Raw genomic sequence first — 21,905 nt, 5'->3', positions numbered from 1 at the left:
ACACAAGGTGTGGCCCAAGCCATCAACACTGACACCACCAGAGCTTGTTAGAAAAACAGAATCTCAGGTCCCATCCCAGCCTACAGAATCAGTCTCTGCAAGGTAGAGTTTGGGAGGCTCTGATAGGTGCTATTTGGATGGAGCTGTAAGATTTACTCTACATTGTTGGCTAAAGAAATATCCCCTTTGACCTTCAGAATAGGCTAGCTAGATATGAATGAATTAGATAAAGATGTACTGCCAGTGTCCAGTCTTACTAGAAGGAAACATGAAGTTTAGAAAAGTTTTGATTTGCTGGAAATTTACTAGAGCTGCAGTTCAGACTCAGGTGTACAGATTGCATATGCTTTTCACAGCACACCGTGAAAAGTCCTGTTTGGGGAATTCAACAGGCTAGTTCAGAAAGCTTGAATGTGGATAAGGTAGCAATTGTGCCAAGTGGTGGAGATTTGGATGCTAGGACATCTAGTATTTATCCATTAATATGATTTAACCAGAAGAGTTTCATGAGGACTGCATCGAGGAGACTGCTCTGGTGGCATTATGTAGATAAGAGTCAGGGAGGAAATGGGACTTAGAGACACCAGTTATTTAGAGCATAATTAAAAATTTTAAACACAAAAAATAGTGTCAATGGGACTTCCCTAGTGGTGTAGTGGTTGAGAATCTGCCTGCTAATGTAGGGGACACAGGTTCAACCCCTGGCCTGGGAGGACCCCATATTCCTCAGGGTAAACCGGCCCACCACAACTACTGAGCCCATGCTCTAGAGCCCATACTCTGCAACAAGAGAAGCCCCGGTAATGAGAAGTGCACATGCAACAATGAAGACCCAGTGCTGCCAAAAAGTAAAATAAATAAAAATAATAAAAAAATAGTATCAGGAAATTCCCTGGTGGTCCATTGTTTATGACTCTGTGCTTCCGTTTTGATCCTTGGTTGGGGAACTAAGATCCCACAAAGCTGTGTGGTGTGACCAAAAAAAATATCAGTAATCACCCCACAGATATTTATTGAACACCTACTTTGTGCTGGGCCATGGGCATTTAGTGCTGCCTTCATGATGTGGTCATGCTCAAATAATGCTTTTGGTTGAGTCAATTAGATAACTGAGTACTAAGTGCGTAAAATATTAACAGTGATGACCATCATGAAGTCACCTTGTCTCCCCTCTCCCAACCTTTTCTCTGAAAAAAGTTCTGGCCCCAAAGTTAGGTGGCTCCCAGTCGCATCCTGGTTTTGCCATTAGTGTGTTACATAATTGCCCTGTGGCTCATCTTTCCTACTTACAACATAAACATCACATTTACCATGACATCACAGCACAAGATATTGTGATGAGATAGTTTATGGGAGACATTTTTCATTTCCTGAGCATGATAAAAGCTTATGCTGTTAGTATAAAATTACTTCTAAAACGTTCACTTTTTGAAACTTTTAAAATTTCAATCCCCCAGTGCATCTTAGTCACTTTCTAATTATAATTATACTGAGAGGGAAACAACAATCCCGCCATCTGTGGCACTTGTTTTCCTTCCCTGGAGGTAGCACGAGTGAGGATAATGATTTATTTGAGATGTTGTTAGTCCCACTCCGAAGGAGAGTGGATGGTGGTTTTTCATCGTGGCTTTAAGGCCCATCTGCAGATGGGTGTGATTCTCTAGACAAGGCTATATGGTGAATGTGCACAGTGTCACGGCAGAGGGAAGACAGGAAAGTGTTTGTCCTTGGTGGAAGAAGCAGGATGAGCGCTCTGGGACGCTGTCACAGCTGAAGAAGGCAAACTGAGGAAAACCACTCTGTGTTCTTGTGTAGGTGGCACATCCCTCTGACTAGCTAAGGGCTAAACCATCTTTGACTTCTAGCACCATGTGTGCCATGTCTGTGGCTCTGGTGTGAAGGACCTAACAGTAATCTGTATGCAAAGTTTAAGCATCTCCACTTTTACCTAATCCCTGTATCCCTATCACCTTTCGTAGTTAGCATGCGTCATGCAGTATCATAGTTACCAGGCTACTCGGTCTCTTTTATCTCTAGCAAAGCCAGGTGGCCATCTGTGTCAAAGACAGAAAGGCTGATACCGTGTTATATGTAAGTATAGTGCAGTGAAGCAAATGATGTGGGTTCCAAGAAGGGTCTAGATGGATCTTCAGGGGGTGAGCAGAAGCAGGAGGGGCTTCCGGAGGAACTGGAGGGAAGACAAGGAGGTGGGGTGCAGGAGGTGGCACTGAGGGAAGAGCTGCAGGCTTCAACCCCTCTGGTGACAAAGCCATGGCCCTGTGTGTTCCCTGAGGTGTATGTGTGCGCATGGGGGTAATGAGAACATTGCGGAGTGGTGGAAGGAGGGCAGAGAAAGTGAGAAAGGAGGAAGATTTAATCAACCTGCAGAATGATAAGAATGATACAGATAATACCAATTAGCTAGGTTTTACTGCTCCCTGTGTTATATTCCTGTGTTATGTATCAGCTCCACCTCTTTTGTATTTTAACTCTTTTTCTACACATTGTAGTTTCTTCCAGGAATGATAGCCTCCACAGTGAAATATGCCTCAGATTAGAGGATCCTTTGGAGGATTTCCTCCTTTACCTAGAACATTACTTATCCTAGAATAATCCAGATAAAAATAAGATGCATTAATATATTTTCAATAAGCACTTAGAATGGCGCCTTTTATATAGTTAGAGAAGTGCTTGCTGCTATTATTGGTATTCCCATTCTGGTCATTCATTCATCCATTGACTTGTTGAATATGTGATATCATCTATTTGGGCCCTTATTTTTTTGCGTCAGGAGCCTAAAGGTGAATCTGATGTAGATCCTGCCCTCAGAGAGTATATTTCAATAGAAAAAACTAAAGCAAGCAAATACATAAATGTATAGTGCAGTGAAGAAAATGATATGGGTTCTAAGAAAGGTCTCAGTCGAGTTTTCAGAGTGAGTGGAAGCAGGGGAAGGCTTCTGGGGGGTTGGAGGGAAGGTGGTGGTAGGTGGGGTGAAGGAGGGGTATCTGAGTTACATCTCAGAGGTGGGGAAAGAGTCAGACATTGACAGCAGGAGAAAGGGCTTTCCAGGAAAAGTCAGTGGTACAAACCAAAGCAGAAAAGAGCATATTTAGAGAGAAAATACCATTAGTTAGCTTTGCTGGATTGCAGGCTGTGCATTTACCAGAACATGTGTTCTGCCTCATCTCCTGAGTTCCCTTTGCTGTATTTTTTTCATTTCTTTACCCATGAATTAAGTTTCAGCAGGTTGTAATCAGGAAGGGCAGTTACTAAAATGGGTGCAAGTGGCTTTGTAATTATAGCTGCTGCTAAATGCTGCTCTTGCAATTATTAAGGTTTTCATTTTTGTAAGCTGATTGCCTCCTGTTCTGAAAACTTCCTTAATAATATGCAAATAGGGGCCAAGAAGCAATATAAGTCTAGAAACATGTTTTCCTTTGCATTTTACAGTAAATCACACACACAGACTGACCTGTGGCGACTTTGTGCATCTCCAGAGGCCCATAGTCATTGGACTCACATAGGTTGGGACTGCTTACATCCTTGCAGCCTTGGCAGACAGGGGAAAAATCACATCTTGGGTTTTAGCTTTCTGTTATGACATACACAATGTCATGATTTCTTTTCTCTTTCCTTGACAGTAATTTCATCATCTACTTGTGATAAATTACTCTGCCTTTGGCACTTCAGCTTATCCACTTAACAGCTGAATATGCCCCTCCAGAATGGTGTGGAAGGAGCTGGGAGTTCCCTGGCAGTGGAGATAAATCTGTGAGCAAGTCTCTCCACCTTTTTATGCCTCGGTCAACTCATCCATCCAGTTAGGTGTTACTAGGTACTATACAGAAATCATATACTTTGTGTTTTTTAAACACTTAATCTGTTTAAAGGTATTTTTAGACTTTAAGTTCTAAGTTAATAGTGATAATTTTTTAGCTTAAATTTTTTATAAGTACTGTTAATTTCTTAGAGTAAGATTGTTTCACAATGGAACAAACTTCCTGTATTTTCCTAATAAAATTTAAACTTGAAACAATCATCACGAGAGTAACATAAAATGGATCTATAGTAAGTCAGGTAGAGAAGGAGAAATACAAGACAATCTTTATAAGCAGAATCTGAAAAGAAATGATACAAATGAGCTTATTTACAAAACAGAAACAGAGAGAATGAACTTACAGTGGCGGGGGGAAGGATTGGGGGAAGGAATAGTTAGGGACTTCGGGATGGACATGTACACGCTGTTATATTTAAAATGGGTAACTGACAAGGTCCTACTGTGGGGCACAGGAACTCTGCTCCATGTTATGTGGCCTCCTGGATAGGGGGGAAGTTTCGGGGAGAATGGATAGATGAATGTGTGTGACTGAGTCCCATCCCTGTCCACCTGAAACTATTACAACACTGTTAATCAGTTATACTCCAATATAAAATAAAAAGTTGTTAAATGGAAAAAAAAAATTAAAATGGATCTATAGCATAAAAAGGTTGCACAGGGCTCAACAGCTTACAAACCCAGTATGGCTTTGTGAATAGCCATAAAGCCCAAAACATTCAGTGACAAATGTCATATATGCTCAATAAATAATCACTGATTGAATGAATGAGATATTTTTTCTTTAGAGGGAAGTTCCGTTTAGATTAAACAACAATTACAGCTAAAAGCCTGGGTGAGCACCTAGGATTTTGAGTTGTTCACATCTTGCAGGTTGTATAGGATACCTTAGTACCTACTCAAGTGCATATAATGCTTCTCTGCTTTAACAGAGCATGCGTCCTTCCTCCCTGACGTGTGTGTATGTGTATATACACACACACATAGACAACAGCTTATGGTGATCAGTGCTGCCGGATTCGTGGTCTCCCAAGGAGAAGATTTAACTCTGGGACCAAAGGCAGTCTCAATCACTCAGAGCTTTGTGTAGATTTTATTAAAGTAACAGGGATAGAGGCACTGGAAGTGGGCAGGAGAGCACCCGCCTCGCTAGTTTAAGCAGAGCCTTCTATTCTTTTCTGCTAGCTGCTGAGAATAGAAAAGAAAATACCTCAAGGCTGTGAAAATGTTGCCCAGACCTTCTCCCATAGCGTGGGCTTCCCTGGTGGCTCAGAGGGTAAAGCGTCTGCCTACAACGTGGGAGACCCGGGTTCGATCCCTGGGTTGGGAAGATCCCCTGGAGAAGGAAATGGCACCCCACTCCAGTACTCTTGCCTAGAAAATGCCATGGACTGAGAAGCCTGGTAGGCTACAGTCCATGGGGTTGCAAAGAGTCGGACACGACTGAGCGACTTCATTTCACTTCTCCCATAGTGTACATCCAAAGTTCAAAAAAAGGCATGTCCTTGAACAAGAGATACTGCTGCCCATGAGGCCTACTTGTCTAATGTTTATGTCCTCCTTAAAGGGCCTTAGGCTTGGACTTCTTATCAACCTGCCTGAGTTAACTCTCATATATATGTATATACAATCTGCCTGGAGTCACTCTGTGGTCTTGTTGATTTATGTATATGTACACACACATATACTGTTTTTGGAAACATTAACTATGCCACAACATGTTTTCTTGTTTAGATCATGAGTCCAAGACCAGGACACTCCTGTGCCCTGGTAACTGCTTATCTGAACTAATGTGTGGTGTTGAGGAGAAAATAACTAGAATGTTAGTCTAAGTCAGGGCAGGTAATATCCCTCCTCCCCTACTCCCTGCGAGTGTGGAACCATTCTATGCTGTGTCCTCAAATCTGATGTATCTCAAATACAGAAAAAACCCTTGAAGGAACTACAGGGTGCTTTACAGATGCGATAGCTGATGGTTCCGTTTGTAGTAGATCAGGAAGCTTCCTTCCATTTTCTCCTTTGTTTCTGAAGTGTCTCATTTCTGTAGCTCCTGTCGCACAGAAGTCGGACATGACTCACGCGATGTAGCAGCAGAATAGCAGCAGCACAGCAGCAGCACAGACACAAAAGCAAGACTGCTCATTGAAGGTTTGTAAGCTTGCTAATTGCATTTCCAGCCTAGATGGCTCTGTGTGTTTCCTCTTTCAGCTCTACGTGGCCACGGAAGCCATCCTCATTGCGCTGGTCGGGGCCACACCGTCGTACCACTGGGACCTGGCCGAGCTCCTGCCCAACCAGAGCCACAGCAACCAGTCGGCTGGCGAAGACCAGGCCCTCGGGGCCTGGCTCCTGACGGCCAACGGCAGCGAGATGCACAAGCATGTGCACTTCAGTAGCAGCTTCACCTCCATCGCCTCTGAGGTGACTGCGGGAGGTGGGAGGGCCCTCGTGACCACTGAGTGACCCACCGGGAGCCACCGTGTGGTCTGGTTGATTTAAATTTCAGCCCATCTTCAAATCGCTTTCTAGTAAATTTAAGAGTTAAAGAACATCCTTGGAAAACACTTTCTTCTTCCTTCTTACTACAAATGGGAGAAGCGTGAGTCCTAACCAAACTGGTTAGATTAAGTAAGACATGAACAGAAGGGGCCTCCCAGGTGGCACTTACTGGTGGTAAAGAGCCCACCTGCCAATGCAGGAGACATAAGAGATGTGGGTTTGATCCCCTGGAGGAGGGCATGGCAACCCATCCCAGTATGCTTGCCTGGAGAATCCCCATGGACAGAGGAGCCTGGCAGGCTACAGTCCATAGGGTCACAAAGAGTAGGATATGACTGAAGTGACTGAACATGCACACACGAACTCTAGAAGAACCCCGTTTTGACTAGTGTGTCCTTTAAAAAAAATGAATTAAAACTTTCATGTCTTTTTCTTATATCCACAAAAATCAACAGAGTAAAGAGAGAAATGTAATGACTCACCTTTAACATCCACAGTTCATGCTTAAGTGTAGTCCTGCACGTGGACCGCCTGGGGGCTCCTTGACTGTACAACATCAAATGCATATGGTACCACCCAGTGTGGGCAGGAAGCCTTATCTTCAAGGGGATTTTGGTAGCCAGAAGGTTCTGATAAGGAAAGCGCCTTCTGGGCCAGCCTGAGGTAAATAAGCTGAGTCTACATAGATGGGTGAGGGCTCCCCTGGTGGCGCTAAGTGGTAAAGAATCACCCAGCCAATGCAGGAGATGCAGGAGATACGGAGAGAGGAGCCTGGTGAGCTACAGTCCATGAAGCGCAAAGAGTTGGACATGACTGAGTGACTGAGCCCACAGTCTGGTGCAGAGAAACTCTGGAATAAGAGCCGCAGGGCCCGGACACAGCTGGTTGTTAAAAAGTAGAAATCCTCAGTGTCCTTTGCCTGGTCCCCACAAGCTATCCATTTGCCTGCTGACACCCTGGCCCAGTGGGGTTTTCATGACAACAGTCCAGCACCCCTTACCCAAAAACCTCCAGTGGTTCTCCCATCACACACAGTGAAATCCTGTATGTTACATTCAGGGCCCTTACCCTCCCCAGCTTGGTGCTGGTATACTTTCCAGCCACGTTCTGTATTTCCCTCTGCCTCCCCTGCTTCACATACATGCCACAAGCTCTCAGACTGCACCTCTTACCTCAGTTAGGACAGCCCTACCATTCACCCGCTCCTCTGCCCGGTGACATCTTGACTTACCCTCTCCCGCTCACATGACCATCGCCTTCCCTGGTAAGTCTTTTCTGACCAGCTGCCCAGAAGTAAATACACTTTTGTTTCTGCTCCAGTAACATTTTGTTTGCACTCACATGATACACTGTAGTTTATGGTTCAACTCTATATTTTTAAATCCTTTGAGCTCAGAAACCTTATTTTGGTCATCTTTGTGTCTCCATGGCTTCCTCGCCACCACCACAATAACTACCCTCACCACGCGTATCACCACTACTCACCTATAACAATAATAAGTAGCCTTGTGCTACTTAGTGACAACAGTGAGCCAGGCATTGTAATATTTTACAGCCCTTGTTTCGTTTAACTCTCAAGATAAGTTATGAAGTAAGCATTATTTCCCCCATTTTATAGATGAAGAAATTGAGACATCTTGAGGTCAGCTAATAAGGGCAGAGCTAGGATTTCAACCCAAATTTCTCTTAACCCAGAAGCCTATGCTCTTAATATTGTACTTTTTAGGGGCCTATCCAATTTAAATCACTGCAGATGGTGACTGCAGCCATGAAATTAAAAGATGTTTGCTCCTTGGAAGAAAAGTTATCACCAACCTAGATAGCATGTTTAAAAGCAGAGACATTACTTTACCAACAAAAGTCCATCTAGTCAAAGCTATGGTTTTTCCAGTATGGATGTGAGAGTTGGACTATAAAGAAAGCTGAACACTGAAAAATTGATGCTTCTGAACTGTGGTGTTGGAGAAGACTCTTGAGAGTCCCTTGAACTGCAAGGAGATCCAACCAGTCCATCCTAAAGGAGCTCAGTCCTGGGTGTTCATTGGAAGGACTGATACTGAAGCTGAAAATCCAATACTTTGGCCACATGGTGCTACGAACTGACTCATCTGAAAAGACCCTGATGCTGGGCAAGATTGAAGGTGGGAGGAGAAGGGGATGACAGAGGATGAGATGGTTGGATGGCATCACCGATTCGATGGACATGGGTTTGAGCAAGCTCCGGGAGTTGGTGATGGACAGGGAAGCCTGGCATGCTACAGTCCATGGGGTCACAAAGAACGAGACACGACTGAGCGACTAAACTGACTGATCCAATCTAAATTAGTATCCACATCTTCCTTCTTTTTGATTGGTTAACAAGAGCTGAAGGACTTTAAAATTATTTTATTTGGAAATAATTTCAAACTGACAGAAATTTCAAGAATAGTTTAAAGATTACCCTTATATCCTTTAGTTTCATCTGTTGTTAGCATTTTACCTCATTGGTACTACCTGTTTTTCTTAATTTTTAAAAGCCACTTGAAAGCTATAAGTATTGGTGTTTTTTTTACAACCAAATGCTTCAGTATGTGGGCTTCCCAGGTGGCTAAGTGGTAAAGAATCTGCCAGCCAGTGCAGGAGACACAGGTTCAATCCCTGGAGAAGGAAATAACAACCCCCTCCAGTATTCTTGCCTGGAAAATCCTGTGGACAGAGGAGACTGGTGGGCTGCAGTCCATGGGGTCATAAAGGAGTCGGATATTGGATATAACTTAGCAACTAAACAAGGACAACTTCAGTATGTATTTCCTAAAAATAAGGACATTCTCTTCGAAAGCCATAGTACACTTACCAACTTCAAGAAATGCTGATGTTTTATCAAATCTGCTCTCCGTGCCCAGTTTTCCCACTTGAGCCAGTGATATCCTTGATAGTGCTGATTTCCCCTCTTCCATTGAGTTCAGTTTAGGATCACATACTGCATTTAGTTGTCATAGCTGTTCAGTATCTTCAGCCCTTTCATTTTTATGATATCGATACTTTTGAAGAATACATGATACCTCCCTGTTAAGTAGTTAGGGTGTTTTTCATTTTCAAACTTTCTGATGATTCCTCATTCAGGGTGCTCATCCACAGTTAGAAAAACACATAAGTAATGTTGTGTCCACAGGGGATCACATATAGAGATACACAGTATTCATCTGCCCTTTTGGGGTGATGTGAAGTTTGACCATCCATGCCAGATATTACCTGATTTCTCTCCTGTACAGTTACTGTTTTTGGGGTTTTTTTTTTTTTTTTTTTCATTTCAAGAAGTAAGGAATCTATGGGGAGTTGAGTCACTAAGATTACGCTAATTTGCTATTCTGTATCAGAACCCCCTCCCTCCAGTTTAGCATCTATTGATCTAGCTTCATAAGCCAAGCTAGACTATGATGGTTACAAAATGATAAATTCTTAACTCTAGTGCTTCTTCCATCTTTTCCAGTTGGGTTTTTTTTTTTTTTTTTAATTGAGGTACAGTTGACATTTAACATTATATTAATTTCAGGTGTACGACATAATGATTCACTATTTCTATTATTGTGAGAAGATCACCATAAATCTAGTTAACATTCCTTACCATACATGGTTGCAGAAAAAATTTTTTTTCTTGTGATGAGAACTTTTAAGATCTGTTCTCTTTGGAACTTTCAAATGCACAATAGGGTATTAACTGTGATCACCATGCTATCTGTAACATCATTGTGACTTAGTTATTTTATAATCAGAAGTTTATACCTTTTGACCCCTTCTCTCATTTCATGTTTCCCCTCCCCTCCCACCTCTGGCAACCACCAGTCTCTTCTCTGTATCTAGGAGCTTGGGTTTGTTTTTTGTTTTTCATCTTTTTGGATTCTACTGTAAATAAGAGCCGTTTTCTTCTTCCTTGTCCATCTCCATTTCTCTCTCTGTCATTAGTGTGTACTAATGGCTTCCTGAAAGAAAGTGAAAGTCTTAGTCACTCAGTCGTGTCTAACTCTTTGCAACCCCATGAAGTCTTTTCAACTATTTATAATTTATTATAGCCTTCAGCACTTCCCCTGGTGGCTCAGATAGTAAAGCGTCTGTCTACAACGCGGGAGACCTGGGTTCAATCCCTGGGTCGGGAAGATTCCCTGGAGAAGGAAATGGCAACCCACTCCAGTACTCTTGCCTAGAAAATCCCATGGACGGAGGAGCCTGATGCAGGCTACTGTCCATGGGGTCTCAAAGAGTCGGACACGACTGAGCGACTTCACTTTCACTTTTTAGTTATTTTGCTGCTCAAATTATTCCCAGTTTACCAGTAGGAACCTCTTTGAGGTGGCTCTTTAGTAATTAAAATTTTTGTTTTGAGATAATTGTAGATTTACATGAAGTTGCAGTAAATGATACGGAGAAATTCCATGAACGCTTTACCCAGTTTTTCCCAATGGTAGCATCTTTTAAAATCATAATATAATATCACAACCAGGATAATGATGTTGATATGGCTAAGACACAGAGCATGTCTATCACCACAAGGGTCTGTTGCCATGTATATTTATATATAGACATACCCACTTTCTACCCTCCCCAAACGCTATCCAGTTTCCCTGGTAACCACTGATCTGTTCTCTTATACTTTAATGTTCTCATTTCAAGAATATTATAAAAATGCAATCATGCAGGTAGCCTTTTAGGATTGGCTGTTTTTCACTCAGCTTACTTCTCCGAAGACTCATCTAGGTTTAGTTATATTACTTTAGTTATATGATAAGTCTTTTATGCAGATAGATTGGTTTCTCTCACTTTATTCTTTTTCAAAGATTGCTTTAGCTATTTTAGTTCCTTTGGCTTTCCATGTAAATTGTAGGATAACTTTTTTTCTGTATCTGCAGAAAATCTTGCAATTTTGATAGGAGCTGCATTAAACCTGTATATCAGTTTGAGGAGAAATGGCATCTTCACTCTGTTAAAACTTCCAGTACATGAACACTGTATGTATTATTTAGGGATTCTTGGATTTTAGTGTTTCATAGACTTAGCTTATAAATCCTGTACACGTTTTGTTAGATTTATCCTAAATGCTTCTTTTTTTGTTGTTGTTGTTGAGCGATTGTAAGTGGTATTGTATTTGAAATTTTGGTGTTCGTATGTTCGTTGCTGGTTTGTAGAAATACGGTTGATTTTTGTATGTTTAATCTATGTAGTTATGAACTCATTAATTCTAGGAATATTTTGAAGATTCTTTGGAGATTTCTAGATAATTTTATAAAAAATAAGGACAGTTTTATTTTTCCCTTTGCAGACCGCATGGCTTTTGTGTTTTGTTTTGTTGCTTTATTGCTCCGCCAGAATTTCTAGCACTCTGTTGTATATATGGCATCCATGCATTATTCCCAGTCTTATGGGGAGGCTGTAGTCTTTTACCATTAAGTTTAATGTTAGCCGTTGGTGTTTGTAGGTATTTTTTATTATGTTGAGAAAACCCCTTCATTCCAATATTATTTTTTATCGTGAGCACGTATTGAATTTTGTCAAATATACCACTTTGTAATTTTCTACATAAGTTGCAGTGATCATGTATGTGGTTTTCCTTCTTCACCTCGTAATGTGGTGGGTTGCACTGTTTGATTTTCAAATACTGAACTAGCCTTATATCTCTGCGTGGTAGATACTTCTTTTTGTGTATTGCTGAATTTTAACTGCTAGTAATTTGTTAAGGATTTTTGCTTCTGTATTCATTAGGGAGATTGGTCTCTAGCTTTCTTTTGTTTTGTACTGTCTTTGTCTGGTGTTGGTATCAGGATGATAACAAGCTTCATAAAATGAATTGAAACACGTTCTCTCCTTTTTTGTTTTCTGGAAGGGAGTGTGTAGAATTGGTGTTACTCCTTAAAGCATTTGGAAGAATTCTTCAGTGAAATTATCTGAGTCTTTAGTTTTCTTTTTGGGGAGTTTTAAAATTACGAATTCAGTTTCCTCAAAAGATGTAAGACTAATTAAATAATCTGCATCGTATTGTGAGTTGGGGCAGTCTGTGATTTTCACAGAATGGATTCATTTCATCTAAGTTTTCAAATTTATGTATACAGAGCTATTCATTGTATTACTTTATTATCCTTTTGATGTCTGCAGAGTCTGAAATGATATCCTCTTTTGTTATAGTATTGGTAACAAAATATCAGTATTGGTGATTTCTGTCCTTTCTTAATTACTTGTCATGATGGGATTTTGTCAATTTTATTGATCTTTTTAAAGAACTAACATTTTGTTTTATAGATATTTTTTTCTGTTTTCACTTTTATTGATTTATGTTCTTGTGTTTGCTTTGAGTTTCTTTCTCTTTTTTCTTTTTTCAGTTCTAGAGGTGGTAGTCTGTTGATGAGAGTCTTTCTCTTTGCAAAAAAGGCAATTGGTAATGGAAATTTCCCTCTCAGGACTGCTTTAGCTATGCCCCACAAATTTTGATATTGTATTTTCATTTCATTTTCATTTAGATCAATGTGGTTTTTTTTCTCCTTGAGGTTTGACCCAATGTTATTTAGAAGTATGCTCCTTAGTTTCCTAAATGTTTGGAGATTTTTTTGTTAGCTTTCTTTTTTTGATTTCTAGTTTGATTCTTTTATAGTCAGAGGACACTCTCTGGATAATTTCAATTCTTTTAAATTTGTTGAGGTTTCTTTTATGGCCTGGGATTTGGTCTCTCTTGGGTGTATGTTCTATTAGCACATGAACCAAATGTATATTCTGCTGCTTTGGGATGGAGTACTTTATAAATGTTATTGAGATCCTGTTGGCTGATGGTATTGTTGAGTTCTTGTATATCCCCGCTGATTTTCTGTTTTGTTTCTCTATAAACTGTCAAGAGAGGAGTGTTTATGTCTTCACTTATAATTATGGACGTGCCAAGTTCTCCTTTCACTACTCTCGGCTTTTGCCTCATGTATTTTATAGTTCTGTTGTTTGTTGTATGTATGTGGATTTATGATTGCTATGTCTTCTTGAATCCTGACCTGAAAGATTAACCTTTTTATCATTTTATAATTTCCCTGATCATTTTCTTGTTCTGAAATGTGGTTTATTTGATATTATTATAGCCACTCCTGCTTTCTTTGATTAATTTTGGTATGATATATATTTTTTCCTCCTTTTACTTTCAGTTTGCCTATATTGTGATATATAAAATTAGTTTCTTATAGATAACATATAACTGGATCAAGTTTTAAAATCCAGACTGTCAATCTCTGTCTTTATTTGTGTATTTAAATAATTTACATTTAATGCAATTCTTTGTATGTTAGGGCTTACCTCTTTCACTTTATTATTATTTTGTTCTCTGAGTTTTTATTTTTCTCTTTTATTTTCCTTGCCTTCTGGTAGATTACGTGAACATTTTTTAGAATTCTGGTGACTTATCTATAGTGTTTTTGACTGTATCTCTTTGGCCAGCGATTTTAGTGATTGCTGTTTACATTATAGTGTGTGTGTGTGTATGTGTGTGTGTGTATGTGTGTATATATCAGTTCAGTTCAGTCGCTCAGTTGTGTTGGACGGATACACACACACACACACACACACACACACATACACACACACACATATATATATATATATATAACTTACCACAGTCTACTAATGTCAGATCACCAGTATGAGTGACAAACAGAAACTTTACCTCATCTTATATCCCTTTGCCCTCACGTTTATAATTGTCTTAAATGTTTTTCTATATACTTGTAGAACCATATTATAGTGTTATAATTTTTGCTTCAACCATTAAACATAATTTAGAAAACTCATGATGAAAAGAAAAGTCTATTATATTTATTCTCATTTTTTGTTACATTTTTCTTTCTTCCTGATGTTTCAGAATCCCTTCTTTTGTGTTTTTTTTTACTTTCTAGAAAATTTTCATTAGCTGTTGTTTTAGTGTAGTTCTGATGGTGACAGATTTTTTTTTCTTTATCCAATACTATCTTTTAAAAAAATTATTTTTAATTGAAGGATAATTGCTTTACAATATTGTGTTGGTTTCTGCCACACATCAGCATGAGTCAGTGATGGGTATACATATGTACCCCCCTCTTGAACCTCCTTCCCCCCTCCCACCCAATCCTACCCTTCTGTGTTGTCACAGACCCCTGGTTTGAGTTCCCTGAGTCATATAGCAAATTCCTACTGGCTATTTTATGTATGTTACTGTATATGTTTCCATGCTACTCTTATCCAAGACTATCTTGATTTCTTCTTCATCTCTTATTTTCACTGGTTAGAAAACTCTTGGTTTAGAATCTTTTTCTTTGGCATTTAAAATTTCCTGTGCCACTTCCTTCTAGCCTTTATGGTTTGTGATGGAAAATATGGTATTATTTGAATTGTCTTTTCTCCCTCCTGTATTCAGTTCAGTTCAGTCGTTCAGTCATGTCTGACTCTGCAACTCCATGGACCACAGCACACCAGGCCTCCCTGTCCATCACCAACTCCCAGAGTTTACAGAAACTCATGTCCATTGAGTCGGTGATGCCATCCAACCATCTCATCCCCTATCATCCCCTTCTCCGCCTGCCCTCAATCTTTCCCAGCATCAGGGTCTTTTCAAATGAGTCAACTCTTTGCATCAGGTGGCCGAAGTATTGGAGTTTCAGCTTCAACATCAGTCCTTCCAATGAACACCAAGGACTGATCTCCTTTAGGATGGACCGGTTGGATCTCTTTGCAGTCCAAGGGACTCTCAAGAGTCTTCTCCGACATCACAGGTCAAAAGCATCAATTCTTCAGCACTCAGCCTTCTTTATAGTCCAACTCTCACATCCATACATGACTACTGGAAAAACCATAGTCTTGACTAGATGGACCTTTGTTGGCAAGTATCTCTTGATACTTTTAAGGTTGTTTATTTTTGGAGCCTTACCAACTGAGCCACCACGAAAGTCAATATGTAGAAGTTAGACTGTGATGTTTCCTGACATTGATTTCTTCAGACTTACCTTACTTGGGATTTATTGAGCTTCTTGGATCTTTAGATTTTTATCTCTTGACAGCTTGGAACATTTTCTGCTGTTATTTATTCATGTACTTTTTCTTTCTTTCCTTTTTTTAAATATTTCCTTCTTTCTCCTTTCCTTCTAGAACTCCAATGACAGAAATATTAATTCTTTTGTTTTAGCCCTAGAGATCCCTGAATTTTTGTTCATTTTTTTAGTCTGTTTTGTTTTCAGATTGAGTGTTTCCTATTGTTCTGTCTGTTTTCAAGTTTACTGATTCTTTCTTCTATCTCCTCTATTCCTCTAGTCTGCTGTTGAATCCATTCATTGTATCTTCTAGTTTAGTTTGGATTTTTGGAGGCTTCATTACCATGATCAATTAAATCATTGGCTATTGGTGATTAATTTAAATTTCATCCCCTCTCCTGTCCCTGGAGTTTAGGGGGAGGGATGGGGGTTGAGACTAAAAGATCTAACCCTCTAATCACAGGGTTTGTTCTCTCAGCAACCAGCCTCCACCCTTTTGTGTGCATTAGTCACTCATATGTCCATGTAAGTGGACAACTCTTTGCAACCTGATGGACTGTAGCCTGCCAGGTTCCTCTGTCCATGGGATCTCCAAGGCAAGAATACTGGAGTGGGTTGCCATTTCCTCCTCCAGGGTGGGACCCAAAAGTCACCTTCCCTGAAGCATTTTTCAGGAACAAAGGACAAGAGACAATTACTCCATTCAGTTCAGTTCAGTCGCTCAGTCCGACTCTTTGCGACCCCATGAATCGCAGCACGCCAGGCCTCCCTGTTCATCACCAACTCCCGGAGTTCACTCAGACTCACGTCCATCGAGTCAGTGATGCCATCCAGGCATCTCATCCTCTGTCGTCTCCTTTTCCTCCTGCCCCCAATCCCTCCCAGCATCAGAGTCTTTTCCAATGAGTCAACTCTTCACATGAGGTGGCCAAAGTACTGAAGTTTCAGCTTTAGCATCATTCCTTCCAAAGAAATCCCAGGCCTGATCTCCTTCAGAATGGACGGGTTGGATATCCTTGCAGTCACTTGGACTCTCAAGAGTCTTCTCCAACACCACAGTTTAAAAGCATCAATTCTTCGGCTCTCAGCTTTCTTCACAGTCCAACTCTCACATCCATACATGACCACTGGAAAAACCATAGCCTTGACTAGACGGACCTTTGTTGGCAAAGTAATGTCTCTGCTTTTCAATATGCTATCTAGGTTGGTTATAACTTTTCTTCCAAGGAGTAAGCGTCTTTTAATTTTGTGGCTGCAGTCACCATCTGCAGTGATTTTGGAGCCCAAAAATATAAAGTCTGACACTGTTTCCACTGTTTCCCCATCTATTTCCCATGAAGTGATGGGACCAGATACCATGATCTTCGTTTTCTGAATGTTGAGTTTTAAGGCAACTTTTTCACGCTCCTCTTTCACCTTCATCAAGAGGCTTTTTAGTTCCTCTTCACTTTCTGCCATAAGGGTGGTGTCATGTGCATATCTGAGGTACTCTTATGCTAAGCTCAGGAATTCCAAGGGGTTGGGAGCTGTGAACCAGGAACTATGAATGAAGACCGAATATATGTGACAGATATATCTGCATTTGGTCATCTGAATGACCAAATATATATATTTTCCTATAAATTACAAAATCAGTTTATGTTTACTCCATCTTCCTGGAGCTGAAAATTCTGTGTCTTTTGATGTGCCCACTTTTTTTCTTTTATGAGCACTTTAAAATTTTTTGGCATAACAAGATAGTCTGGGTTTATTTTGCATCTTCCTACTCTAACTGTGGGACTAGGCATTTCTCCAAAAAGCTCTGGTTCTATTTATTGCCCCCATAGGATTTTGCAAAGGGTGAAAGCCATAAGTCTGCTCTCCAACAAGTCCATTAACCACATTATAGTGAAAGTAGATCTCAAACCACATTCCACCACAGGTATAAATGTACTTATTAACTTATTAACTCAATTCTTATTCTCAGAGAAGTTCAAAATAATCTTTCTTTCAGGCTTTAAAAGTCTCAACTCTGGTTTTATAGGTGTTCTGTACTTTGCTTACATGGCAGGTCACTACAGGCAAACCCCAATTTTCCGTAGTCAGGGTGCAGATACCCACCTTCCCACAGCTTCAAACACAGAGAACTTTCCAGAGCTCATATTGGCTCAGGACCAAGCAGGGGTTTTAACCTAGGCATCACCTCTATAGAGTACAAAACATACTGGGTTATCTGAAAAATTCATGGAAAGTTAGTGAGTATCTTTCAAATATGTTGAGCTAATCTGTGTATCTTCACTGTCTAATTTCACTAGGGATGGCCCATTTTTTATACTCATCATTGCTAGTCAGCAGGCCACTATTTTAATCAAGAATAAGCAAAGCACCCTTTGTTGATAGAGACAATGATGGAGAATGGGCTTTCTGAAGAGAAGGCCAGCTGACCAGCACTGGACAATGCAACCTTGATGAGAATGCTCGTGGTACCAGGGTGAAAGCTTGACCTAAGTAATACTGATGCATAACATCCCGCTGAATGTGCTTAATACTTTAAAGTAAATTAGATGACACAGTGACGCCATGCTTCAGCATCGTAGACATGCAACAAATTTCAGTGGAATTAAATTAAATTAATACTTAGGAAACCTGTAATTAGGAGTCCTTTTAGATATCACTTGAGGGACACCATTCTTAGCAAATGTCATTGAGCAACTACTGCATGCCTGATGCCAGAGGAAGCCTTGATGTGAAGAAGGAGAGTACTGTTAGACCGTATCCTCTAAGACAGCAGCAGTGGGCACTTAGTCAACAGCTGGCCTCCTGTGCTGGCACCTTGGCTCTTGGGAAGCTCACCTATAGCACAACTTGACTAGAGACTGAATAAGAAGGGAAGGGACCCCAGAGGGCTACTATTCCCAAGACAGAAAGTTGGTAGATGCAGGAGAAATGGAATTAAATATCTTCCCTAGCAAAGTGCTGAAGGTCTTTAGAGCAGCTTGGAGAAAGAGGAGATAAAGAGCTGACTGAGATGGCCCTTTACCTTACCTTCCCGTGATAGCCTCAGGTCCCTCTTATCACCGCTTGTGTCTGTGAGTCGTTCTCTCTCCTGCCATCTGTCTTTGTCATACTGTAACTCTCTCTGCTTCCTGCTTTCCTTCCCTCCCTTCTCCTTTTCTCTCTCCTGTTCCCTGTATCCCTCTGTCTCTGTCATTTTGTCTTTCTGAGCCCCTGTCTATCCCCACCTTTCCCATCCCAGTTTCTGTCTCTCTGTACTTATACCATTTCTTCATCTCTGCCTTTGTCTGTGTCTCTGTCTCACTGGCTGTCTCTAACTTGTCTTTCAGTCTCTTTCTCTGATGTCTCTGTGTCTCTCTGTGTGTATCTCCACGTGTCTTTCCCTTTTTCATTCTTTCTTCCCTGCCCTCTCTCCCTCTCCCTGGTTACTCACCTGCCCTCTTTCCCATTCCCACCTATGTAACTCCACGGAGATGTACATACTAGCATATATCATTATCCATCCTGCTTATATGTATATCATTGTAGATTTATAGATACACAATACTTTCCACCATGGTATGAAGTGAAGTGAAGTAAAGTTGCTCAATCGTGTCTGACTCTTTGCGACCCCATAGACAGTAGCCTGCCAGGCTCCTCAGTCCACGGAATTTTCCAGGCAAGAGTACTGGAGTGGGTTGCCATTTCCTTCTCCAGGGGATCTTCCCAACCGAAGCATATATTTGTTCCCATGCTGTTGCCAAGCTGTCAGAAGGTCAGAACAGTACTCTACCTCAGAAATGTGTCTCAAGGCACAAACATCCCCTGTGCAGAAAGTGACCTTCAGTCTCCACCTGGTGTTCCAGAACTATTGGGGGAGGGGGGGAGGCAGGAGATCTAGCCAGCTGCATAGCTTGTTGGTACGAATATACCTCTCTGTGTGATTCCCAGGGGATGTTCCGTGGAGACGGTGGGGTCATGGTTTAGGAGGAATTCTCTGAGAGCATCTCAGATGCTCAACGTATGCTCCCAGCCTGTGTGAGTTTGTGATGCTTCCAAGGGTGGCTGTGGCCTGCCCGCCGTGGTGATGGAGCACAGGTGGCGTCTCTGGCCCCACAGTGAGACAGAAGTCCACTGTCCCCAAGGCTCCTCAGCTGCAGCAAGACTGTTCATACTTCGCAGGGAGTTTGTGGGTGAGATGACGCGTCTTACAGGGTTTAGTAGGTAGACGGGAGTCAAGAGGCAGATAACCCTGACTACCTTCCAGGGCCGTGTCGTGGGAGAGGCTCTCTCCCAGGAGCCTTCCCTGTGAGCTGCTTGTTTACTCCTGCCAACAGCCCCACCCTGTGGATTCAACAACTGACATGAAGACAGTTTTTTAAATTAGCCCTTTTTAATAAGCCACTCATCTGGGGACTCAGTGAGCCAGCCCATATTCTTCCCATTGTACCAGTGATCTTCAGACTCCTTTTTTTTTTTTCCTTACAAAACAGAAGCCTTTCGTTTTTGAATGGCATCTCAGTTGACATCTCAATATTGGAAAGAGCTGGGTGCTGTGCTGTTGCATTGAAGGGAAGCAGAGTCCAGGGCCCAACGCTCAGCCGCCACCAGCCAGCCCTGCCAGTGCCACAGGCAGTGGTGAGCAGGGCAAGCACTTGGCTCTGTCTGGGAGGAGGGGCGGGAGTGTGGGTGTGTGGGGCGTTGAGAGAGAAGACTCGCAGGGGGACCGTGGGGGATCGCACATGGTGCACACAGGTTGGACTGAAAGCAAAGTAGATTCTCATCTCCCCCAGCTGCCTCTGACAGAGTAAATTCTAGGGGAGAGAGCAAACAATTGTAATGTTTGTATTGTGGCTGGCAAATTAAAAATATAAGAGTGCACAGGTTCAGAGTAGCAGGACGACTTAGTGTCCAGTGGTGAGTGGAGGTGTGTGGCCACTGATTTCTGTGGTCTTTCTCCAGTGGCATGTGACAGAGGCAGGGAGTCACCCACTTAGGAATCTGCCATGGTCTGGTCTTCTCTAAAGTGATGTGGCTATCAAGATATTTATATCTAGTTCATGAGGAGCCTGGCGAGTGGTCCCACACAAACATCACACAAGTACTACAGAAGTAGTAATGATTCCATTCAGCTTTCATAATTGTCAAGCCCCAGTAAACTTACAGGTGTCCTGATCTAACAAAAAATCATGAAGAATCAAATAAAATGAGCAACAACTCCTGTGCCGCTCTGCCATTCACCCGCATGCTCAGAACTCAGCGCCTGCTGCCCTGGTGTTCATAGGGTCACCCCGTCTCTTTGCATGTGTCCACGCAGTACCAAGATGAGGCATGTTTGCTGCGTATTTTTAGTGCAGAATCTCCTGTTTTCCCTGAAGTCATTTATTTCGAGATCCAAAGAAAGTGTCCCCCATGCACCCTCATCTCCAGCCCTCAGAGTGTGTGAGTTCCCTGTGGGTTCACATGCTCCACTTTTGCCTTGGGCACCGCAGCCCTAGTCAGGTGGTGTTCCAAGTTTTGGAACAGGAGCAGGTGGTGTGGGTGGTGTCCAGTGTTCTTGCCTCCTCTACCAGCATGACTAGAGTCAGCGGAGCAACAGCAGCAGGGGCAGAATGATGAGATGATGATCAGGAGGCAGCGGTGCCAGGAGGGATGGCGGTGGCGGCCGCTCTTCAGCCAGTATCCTTTAGAAACTGCTGCTCTCTGCACTCACGCGAGGTTCATCCATAGTTACAGTGGTGGAGTGCAACCCCAGCCAAGCACTCCACATAAAGGCTTAACATTACTTTTTTTTCCTTGACTGCTGCTTGGCATGTGGGATCTTAGTTTCCCTCTTTAGCATTACTTTAGTTTTGATTACTACTCTAGTTTTTCAGTTATTCTTCCGAAACTCCAAAGTGATAATCTTAAAAGCAGCACCCAAACTTTGCCAGTAAGTTGGTAAATATCCTTGGTATACAATCTGTGTTTGTAGACAATATGTAGCACATATTGAAATTATTTGGTATAAAATGAGAGTTTAAAAAGCAAGTAGAGGGACTTCTTTGGTGGGCTAAGTCCAGTAGCTAAGACTCTGGGTTTCCAATGCAGTCCCCCACAGTTCAATCCCTGGTCAGGGAACTAGACCCCACATGCTGCAACTAAAGATCCTGCATGCTGCAACAAAGAACAAACATCCCGTGTGCCTCAACTGATACCTATAGCTCAGCCAAATAAATAAGTAAATAAAAATGTGAAAAAGTATAAAGTCTTTTTGTCTTTTCATATAAAATACTTGAAAATAAATACCAAGGTAGAGTCTGCAGAACTCGAGTTTAAGGAGATTGTCTTATAAACACGCACTTGAAGACTCCTACCCTTATTACATTCAGGTCAGGCTTTGCAGAAGTTATTCATGGAGGATTTTGAGGAAGGGTGAATAAAAGGTTATGTAGATGTGATTAACTTGGTATTAATGCAAAAAAACCCCCCTCTAATCTAGGAGTCTTGACTACTTTAAAATGAGCTAATAGCCATTGGGGTGAATTTATGTAGCAAATTGCTGTCTGCTGTATTCAAATTATTCCCCGAGCTCTGACTCATTCAGAAAGCACCAA

At 41.6% G+C, this 21,905-nt stretch overlaps 1 protein-coding gene across 3 annotated transcripts in view; it reads left to right on the top strand.

Moving 5' to 3' along the window:
- Window positions 1-21,905, top strand: part of SLC22A15 (solute carrier family 22 member 15) — a 104,737-nt gene that overhangs the window by 12,187 nt on the left and 70,645 nt on the right. For 2 of the 3 annotated variants that reach the window (XM_027535894.1, XM_027535900.1), the window contains exon 2: window positions 6,047-6,259. The exons of the other annotated variant lie outside the window; for it this stretch is intronic. In XM_027535894.1, the coding sequence (XP_027391695.1) occupies window positions 6,047-6,259 (213 nt within the window). The remainder of the gene's footprint in view (window positions 1-6,046; window positions 6,260-21,905) is intronic. 3 annotated transcript variants of the gene reach the window in all.

This window comes from Bos indicus x Bos taurus, chromosome 3, assembly GCF_003369695.1.
Source record: "Bos indicus x Bos taurus breed Angus x Brahman F1 hybrid chromosome 3, Bos_hybrid_MaternalHap_v2.0, whole genome shotgun sequence".
In the NCBI taxonomy this organism is placed as follows: Eukaryota; Metazoa; Chordata; class Mammalia; order Artiodactyla; family Bovidae; genus Bos; species Bos indicus x Bos taurus.
Note: the sequence above shows the minus strand (reverse complement) of the source record. Positions and strands in the feature narration are given on the sequence as shown.